Source organism: Vigna radiata, chromosome 1, assembly GCF_000741045.1.
Source record: "Vigna radiata var. radiata cultivar VC1973A chromosome 1, Vradiata_ver6, whole genome shotgun sequence".
In the NCBI taxonomy this organism is placed as follows: domain Eukaryota; kingdom Viridiplantae; phylum Streptophyta; class Magnoliopsida; order Fabales; family Fabaceae; genus Vigna; species Vigna radiata.
In genome coordinates, this window is record NC_028351.1 from 33,470,437 (window position 1) to 33,480,269 (window position 9,833).

The following is a 9,833-nucleotide window of genomic DNA, read 5'->3' on the forward strand; positions in this document are numbered from 1 at the left end:
ACTCCGATTTCTAAAGACATTTAGACGTTTGTTGTGGGGGGAAACCAATGTCTATAAACGTCTGTTATGGGGGAACCAACTTCTAAATGTCTGTATTAAAACACTACGAACGCGAGGCAGCAGTTACGCGTACTCACTGTTCATCATCTTCCTCACATTTTCTCTTCACGGGCTACGTTTTCCAGGTTCGTTTTCTCACTTTTACACCGTTTAAAATTAATTTTACTCCGATTACATTACTCTTTGATGAATTATCTTTCATTTGAACCGATTAAAATACATTTTCATTGTGTTTTGGTGCAGTTTTGCTTGTGTCCTTGAGCGGCAATTTCTTGTATTTTGAACTCTTCGAATTCCCTCTACTACATTTTTAAAACCATCCAATACAAAAAAAAAACATACAATTAATTTTCTTCAACTAAAATATAAAGTTGTAAACTCGAATCCCCATGAGCCAACAGTAACCCAAGAGGCCTCAAGTAGAGAAAGATTCAATTAAATACGGCTACGTTTTAGACATTTGACTTATATAGTCTGACTTCTATATAGACGTCTGACCTATATAATTCGACGTCTATATAGATCTCTGACCTATAGAGTCCAACGTCCCATTAATGTCAACCACAAAGACGTCGGTTCGAGATTTGACGTTAAAAACAAAAAATAATAAATGTCTAAAACTTTTTTGCAGTATTATTTTTTGTTTTTAAGTACGTTCACGAGCCACTTAATCTACTTTTACTCCTAATTTCAGGAGAATATAATACCGGTACAAAAACAAAGAAAAAAATGCACAAAAAAAACCTTTTAGAAATATAAAAAATTAATAATGTTTCAAAAATCAAGCTAGCAAGATATTTATGAAATTCTTTTATTAAAAATAATAAAATATTAAATATACACTAATTTTGTCCCTACCTTCTTCACTTTATAAAAATAAGCTAAAGCATCATCTCCAACAAATATCACATGAAGATATTGTTATAATTTACTGTAAAACTTGGTTTGTTACATAATAAACTCTCAACCTAGAATTTTATTGGAATTATATTTTACATTAATTTTCATAAAATGCAAAGATAAAATAAATATATATTTAATATAGAACAAAACCAATTTTTAAAAATAATTAATTGAAAATAAAAAAACATATTTAATACAATAAATAAATAAAAAATAAACATACAATTTTATTTAATGTCAAGATATCTTGTATCTTACATTTATTCCAAAGCCAATTTTAAAGTCCTCAAACAGATTAAGGTCTTTCTTATGATTTGGCTTAAGCAAATATTTTGTCTATTGAGTTTGAGCTCCTTGTGGTGGATAATAAGGCTCGGGCAAGCAAAGTTCTTCAATGGTTCCTTCATCAATGGGTGTCTTTATAGGATTAAGCTTGATTTCATACAGCTTTGGCCACAATTTTCCAGTTACTGCAACAAAACACATGTTACAAATTCAATACGATAAACGGTAAGAACATTAATTTTCCATTATTCATGCTTCTTAGGGAATTCCTAGAAAGGAAAAGTAACTCAACAATAAAAAACATATAAATTGTATTAGCATATTCTTTAAATTTGATGAGATAATGTTGTCCTAAAAATAAAATCAATTATAATATAATAAAGAAAATAATAACTTATCTATATATAAATTTAAAATTTTATAGTAAAGTATAAGACTATTAATATTTTCAGCATAAAAACATAATAACAAAATTTTTAAACTCTTACAAATAAAACTAGTATAAGTCAAGTTAATGAAAGTACATTTTTACTGAGAAATAAATATCTGTAATAACTACAAATATTTACTTTTAGGTAAGTAAAATTATTTAAGAGTTTGTACTAAATATGAAGATAAGTGAAATGTATTAAATCAAATAGTTAGATTTTATCTACATATTAATAAATATTTTTCCCTTTTTATTTGATTTGTTACTGTTGATATTTAACTCATGTATAACTGGACTTATATATTTCTAATAAATTCCCCTGATTAATCTAGAATGTAATATTTATTATTTTCAATTTGAATAATACAAGTATAACTTTCATTTCACAACCCATTTGGCATACTTATACATCTAAATATTATAATAACAAATTTCAAATCGATAATTTAATAATTAGAAGAAAAAGAGCTTACCAAATACACGCTTCTGCTCACCATCCCATGCTATCCCATTCAAAACATCATTCTCCTTAAAGATGAAAGATATATGAATATAAGTGCAACAATACCAACTTTAATTATTATTTTTTATTTCGAAAATGAAATTAGAGTAACATTTTGTTTTCATATAACATGTTTTTATATAATAGTAACATTATGAAAGTGCAACATATATACAATAAATATTATCTCTTAATATCAAAAGAATAAACTCCTTACATTGATCTCTCCAGCATCTACAAGTTCCTTCCTGCGTATAATAGACCAAATGTAACTTTAAACAACTAATGAATAAAGAAATTTTCTGTTTTTATATACTTCAATAAATGATTTTTTTAAACTATTCATTCCTAAAGTACTTGTTTTATGTTTAAATGGCGCTGAAAAAGAGAACATTACTTTAAATTTTGGAGTAGAATCCATCCAAGAATTCTGCCATCATTGGGAGATATTCTCACTATGCAATCAGTCTACATAAAACAAAATGTCAATCACAAACAATACAAACTTATAAAAAATACAAATTTATTGATTAAAAAAAATAAAAATTTGACAATGCATGCACTAATAAAAAATCACAAACAAAACCAACTTAAAATTATAATGAAACAGAGAAAGACATACCGGTATAACATTTGCCCAAACTTCACCATTTATGTATTCTAATTCATTGAGATTGTACACTTGGTGACCCTTATAGTAGATAACATGTCTTGATACAGCTGCAACAAATATGCCAATGTAAATTCCATTAAATACAACACAAATTATCAACACAAAAATTTTGGGTAAGAGATATGCATTCATAATAGTGAGAGAAAAATAATGAAACTATTAAGAAAGTGGGTTTTAAAGTCTAACTCAACCCCACAAAGCCAGCTTGCATGGTGAGGATTGCACCTCACTTATATATATTATATTATAAATTGGTTCTTGCATGGTGAGGATTGCACCTCACTTATATATATTATAAATTGGTTTTATCTCTAGTCGATGTGAGACTTCCAACAGTGGACTTGAGCATAACTTAAACCTTCCACAAAACCAGAATTCAATCTCACAAAATCAGTTTATATGATAAGGTTTGCACTGTACTTATATATTATAAACTGATTTTATCTCTAATTGATTTGAGACTTCCAACAAAAACTTTATTTAGATAAACAAACCTTTAAATGTTTGAGGATGAAGTTGATACAACGTTGAACTGCCATCACTTCCAAAAAACACTTTTCCATCAGTTGCCAGACCCCACCCATCATTCATATCATGATTAAATGTTCCAATCTATACAATTTTTTAACTTTAACTTTTAGCATGGATGTTTAAAAATCTTGGTAAGCAATGAACAATAGAAAAAGTAAATGAGATTGAAGTTAAAACAACAAACTTGGTTTGAATTTTTAGGGTCATATATTAAACCATCTCTCCGCAACCAAGTTACTTGATACAACCTACATAAAGTGCAGTGGATAATTGTGTTAGAATACATCCAAATATCGAATTTTAGAGTGAAAATAATTTACTTTTCGTTTTTAAGTCTTAGGATTTTAGTAGGAACATGATATTTGACACCAATAAATAATGAAAGGGCTAATATAAAAAAAACAAAAATATCAATTTCAATAAAATTTTAAAACAGCAAATTTATGTCTTTCTATTTATATATATTTATCTTACTAATTTTTTCTTGATCGACATAAATAGAAAACAAAAATGCAAAGTGATTATCTTTTAATACCTCTTATTGAAGAGAGTTAAACCTTCCCCAAATAAGGAATCATCCATCTTATGAATAATTTGAACCTGCATGTCACAAATAATCATTAAAAAATTTATAATTCTCACTGAACTGCATAACTTAATAAAATATAGTAATTTGAGATCCAAATCAAATAATAATTGGAACAAGTGTATAGTAACAGCTTAAGAAATGAGTATATTTGTACCTTGCCACTAAGAAGAGCAACTTTTCGAACAGATGACTGAAACAACGAATTAGTGAAAGGTTAAATGTAATTTTAAAACAATTATTAATTAGAAAAAAAGAAAACTGTTTTCTCTTTTAACTAATATTTTAATTATTTATCTTTCAAAAAATTATTTTTTATTTTAAAATAATTAACTTATAAATTTTAAAACATGACTTTGGACTGCTTTTAGCTTATTTAATGTATATAAAAACTTGTTTTGTTTTATTGAAATTATTTAACTAAAAATTAGGGTTTATCATTAAACTGACCAAGATTATGCTTTAAGCTTAATAATTGAACTGTAATTAAATCCTTGATCTACGAATTTATCCTTTTAAATTCTCATTTGAAATCTTTTACTTTATTTCTTATTTCTTTTAATTGATGAAGTCATTTTCATTGCAGAAGTCAATAGATAATCTCTTAGCTTGTGTTCGTTTGGGGTGATTTACTGTATGCGAGGATAGATTTGCGATGATTTGTTGTGTTTGTATGTGCTGATTTGTGAAGAAAGAAAAGCGGAGAAAAGGAAGGATTTGCGAGATTGTCCACTTTTTAGCATCTCGTAATTTTGTAAAGATTTGCGATGATTTATAAGGAAAAGCCATCTATGCCCCTCTACTATTTCTATAATTCCAGGACAATTTTACAGCAAGGAGTTTGGCATGTGCCTCGCCATGCTTTTGCAGTAGAGAACGAAGACGCTTGATGATGACGACTCAAGCGTATGAAGAAGACAAGGAGATGTATTCGGATCTAGTAAAAAGAGGTTTTCCATGAATTTGTGAAGCAAGCGTATCTAGATACAGGTTTCACGTATCTGGATCCATGTTTTCCATGATTTTTCAAAGGAAGGGTATCCGGATACATGTTTCGCGTATCCGGATCTAGGAGACAGTTTTCTTCGTCGCTGTCAAACGTACAGATTCCCCATGGAAGCAATGGTGGCTTCGGGTTGAGGAGAATGCCAGCATAGAGACTCAGACAGAAAGTGCAGTGGAGAAAAGGAAGAGGGAAAGGAGGGAGATGTCTGCCATGGAAAAGAAGACAAAAGTTTGTGCGGTGCTGTATTCAGTTGCAGCCATTTTCATTTCCCAAGCACGGTATTCGATTCCAGTGTTGGAGCATTTCCAAGCTTCGAAGATTCATGGTGGAGGAAGTACAACTCGCTTGCTGACATGAAGCTCTTCAATGGCGACAAATCAACATCATAAAAAATAATAAGTTTTATTTATATTTTAAATACACTACTATTAATTAATATTTCATTTGTGAATAATTAATTAAAGAAATAAAATATATAATATCTAATTACATGATTTTATTTTTACTTAATTAAATATCCTATTAATAGCAATAATTAAATATCACATTATTATTTTTTACTTAAAAACAATTTTATTTTATTTTCAAAATTAATTATTATTTTTTTCTCTCTTATAAAAATTATTTCAATTTACTAAATAGCTAAACTTATTAAAAAAATTATTTCAATTAATTAAATTACAATTTTTAAAATTTTAAAAAATTAATTTTTATTTTTTTCTGTTATAAACATTTTTACATTTAAATATAACATTAACAATTATCATTTTATATTACTTTAATAGTTAGGAGTATTTTGGTAATCTTTAATTTCTACCAATTAAACAAATTTTTTAAATCTATCATATCAATCAAATCTTACACTAATTTTCAAAAACTTTACTTTCAAATTCACTTCCAATTACCCACAAATTCACTAAAAAAACCAACAAAAAAATTACTCTCAAATCCACTCAAATCATCTCTTCCAAATCATCTCTCTCAAATCCTTACAAAAGAACACAGCCGTAATTTACTAGGTCAAATTTCACATCTTCCAACATAAATATTTTTTAAAATACTCATACATTCTTTTCAAAAGGAAAATTCAATCCAGAGAATTGATATGGAATGAAATCACTTTTTGAAATAAAAAAAAAACACTAAAATGGAGATAATTTGCTAAAGAAATAATCTAGTGATTGAAAAACTCTCCTTTGATGTTTATACTTAAAAACATTTTATTTTATGATTTTTTAAAATACTGTTTAAAAATCTTTATAGTGAATATTAAAAAGGATTAAACTAATATATAAGAACTAAAAATAATTAAATGGTGATAAGATAAGAATGAATTAATGAATGTTTACCTGCCCATAAAGGCCAGTTGACTCATATAAGGTGTCATTTCCATAATAAAGAAGGCCCTGAAATCAATAACAACAATCAAATAAAATGTCCAAATCAACATTTTGGTATTTCATAATTAATAATAACATAAACTCTCTCTTCAACGTAAGGCTAAATATTCACACAATTACTTGAAAGATTGTCAATTAGTTCTATCTATGAGAGATTGTCAACAAAACTTTTTTTTCTCTCTCTTTTTAGTGACTTTCCTCCTCTTTCTTTCTATTTTTTGTTCAGTCACTAAGTCTATGTTCCTTTCAATGGATTTTATTGTTGAAGCATATTTGGAAAGATGGATTTATGGGATTATTTGTGTTCGTTTTCATAAATTTGAAAGGAAAAAAGAGTGACGATTTACGGGATAGATTGTATTTTTTATCTCTTCTGATGGAAAGAGATTTGCGATGATTTTTATGAAATATCCATTTTATCCCTTCCATTTACAAGGTACATGATAAACTGCCTCGAATAAACATGGTGATGCAGAGAACCTTAGGAGAAGTGCTCTCTTCGTTCTTTTTTACTTCATAATTTATCATCAGTTTAATCCATTTTTATTGAGATATTAAAATACATTAAATTGAAATAATTTTTTAATTTAAAATGGTTTGCTTTTTTAATTACTTTATTCGGTTAAAATATTTCAAATACGAGTATTGAATAAAATAATACTTTATTCTTAAAAAAAATATTTTAAATATAATTATATAATTTTACTTAAATATATCTTTTTTATTTTTGAAAATAATTTTGATTTTTTTCCTCTTTATAATATTTTTTTATCAATAAATATATTATTAATAAATATAATTTTATATTATTTTTATCATAAAGGATATTTTAGTAATTTTAAACTTCTACCAATTAAATAAATTTTTTTATCTATCACATCAATCAAATTTTACACTAATTTTCATAAACTTTACTCTCAAATTCACCCTCATTTACCTTCAAATTCACTCAAACAAACAACACTTAATTCATCCTCAAATCCCCTCAAATCCATCCATTCACTCTTCCTCAATTCCTCTCTCCCAAAAGAACACATCCTAAAACTAGTTTTGAAAAAAAAAATATTGGATAATATTAAATAAATTTTTCGCTTTAAAAATGCTACAAACTTAATGAAAATACTCATATAACATACTTTCTTTTAACATACTTTCTTTTAAAGACGTAATCAATTATACTTTGATTTATCTCTTCAAATTCCGGATTATATTATGTTAAGATAATTGTATTTTCTTTATTATATGTTTCTCCTTCTTTTTTCGCATTATTTTTTCTCTCACGAAATACAATATAATTAGAGTTGTCAAAATGGTTACCCGACTCGGTCTGGTCCGGCCCACGACGGGTTGATCCCTTAGTGAATCAACTCAATTCGACTCATTTATTAGCGAGTAAAAAAAATTTGAACACAGCTCGACCCACCACGTATTGGCTCACTCACCCACTTAATTATAATTTTTTTAAAATAATAAAAAATTACAAACTTTCTATAATTCAAATCTAAACAAATTTCACTCCCAAATTTCACTCCCAACATGAATATTTAATTAATTTTGAAAATAGGAAACTTAAATAATTTTTTCAAACAAAAAATAATAATAAATATTTTTTTATAAAATTAAAATTAAATTTTAATAAAAATAAAATAAGGTAGATGAGTTGGTGGGCCAACCTGATCTACCACGGATTCAACCCGTATGAGCCGGGTTTAAATGAACCGGATTGAAATCTAACCGCATGAAAGAAATACAATTTTTTCAAACATAACCCAATCTGAACTCGTGACAGATTAAATTGACCCGCAAATTGTGATCCATTTAGACAGTGGTAAAGAGAATAGGTCATTCCTCGTCTCTTTTCACCTTACACAGCAATACACTTACATAGGGATTTCAACCATTTAATGAGTGACTATTAAATTTATTAAAAATATAAGACTTCCGACCATTTCTTCTTATTAAAGTTGTTTAACCTGAATTAAAATTTTCCAACCACTACATACAGCTGAAGAAAAAAAAATTGTAAAATATTAAATTTGTCAGTAGTTAGAAAAAAAAAATTAAATCAAGTATGTAAACCAATTTCAACGCAGGACGAAGCACTATTTTCAGTCCGCATATGTTATATGGATTGCAGATCAAGTTTGAACCATACCTAAACGGATGAGAGTAGCTCGCGTACTCACCCCCGAAGTAAAGTACATTTTGGGTTTTGTCTCTCAGCGTACCGAAGAAGAGTTTGAAAGATGCAAAGAAGAAAAGAGAGAATAGAAAAAGGATGACCTGGGTGAAGGCTTGAGGGTCGTGAGGGAAGACATTGACGATGGTGAAGTTGGCATAGGAAATTGGGTGTTCCAACGCGCAGCAACTGTTCGACGAAAGGACTGATAAGAGAAGGATGAGGGAGAGAAGAAGAGGAGCAGCCATGGAAGGTGTGAGAGTGTGGTGAAAGCGTGAAAGAAGAACGCATTTAAGGAGTTACATGATTGGTGCTAATCCTATCTCATACACCTCAAAAGTGTAAAATGTCGGTGTTTCTTCAAAACAATAACTACAAGTGGGTACGCACGTTTTTTTTTTTTTTTTCTGTATTGTTTATATTAATTTATTACATTAATAAATATTCAAGTTTTATTTATTATATTATTAATAAAATATTTTTATAATTAATTTTTTATATTATTATTAGTTTTAATTTAATTTTATTTATACAATGTTTTAAATCATGATATATATATATATATATATATATATATATATATATATATATATATATATATATATATATATATATATATATATATATATATATATAGGTTTGTTAACGCGTGTATGTCTGTTTTTCGGTTATTACATTTTAACAATGTGTACCGGATTATAGGAGACAAAAATACTCTCATATATGATGAATTCTAAGTTTTAAAGTCAAGGATATCTAAATAATTTTCATTCTCAAAACTAAAAAAAAAGAAACCCCCCAAACACTTACTGAGCTCTCTCATTCCTCTCAATCCTTCCTCTTTCATCTCTCTCACTTCAACCTTTTCTCTGTCATATATACGGTAATCCCAATTAAAAAAAATTAGAAACATAGGCGGTTAAGCAATTTCTTACAAAAAAAATATTTTATAATGAGTTTTCATTTTATAATTTTTGTCTTATCTAATTAGTTTAATACCTATTTTGGTCCCTCTTTTGGGGGATTTGTTCAAAGTGGTCCTCCTTTTTTTTTAAAAAAAGTTCACTAAATTTAAGCCCTACTTTTTGTAAAAAGTGTGCAAGTTAGTCCTTTTTGCTAACAATGTTAATTCTGCTAATGGCAGAGCTGCCAGTTCGTTATTATGTGTTAAAAAAAATTATTAATTGTGATGTGGAAATGTAATAAAATTAGGGTTAAAATTAAAATTGAAATTAGGGTAATTTGGAGTAATTAGGCAAAGTGATTTTGGTAAGATGC

General features: G+C 27.5%; 1 protein-coding gene across 1 annotated transcript; it reads right to left on the reverse strand.

The window, feature by feature from the left end:
* Positions 1-1,166: 1,166 nt before the first annotated feature.
* LOC106763393 (glutaminyl-peptide cyclotransferase) lies at positions 1,167-8,891 on the reverse strand. Its single transcript, XM_014647594.2, has 11 exons — positions 8,660-8,891; positions 6,326-6,382; positions 4,128-4,163; positions 3,920-3,984; positions 3,569-3,632; positions 3,348-3,465; positions 2,803-2,900; positions 2,578-2,648; positions 2,398-2,428; positions 2,152-2,206; positions 1,167-1,433 (listed from the first exon to the last, which is right to left on the reverse strand). Exons 1-11 carry the CDS (start codon positions 8,801-8,803, stop codon positions 1,300-1,302), a joined length of 873 nt encoding a protein of 290 aa, XP_014503080.1. The 5' UTR covers positions 8,804-8,891; the 3' UTR covers positions 1,167-1,299.
* Positions 8,892-9,833: the final 942 nt, after the last annotated feature.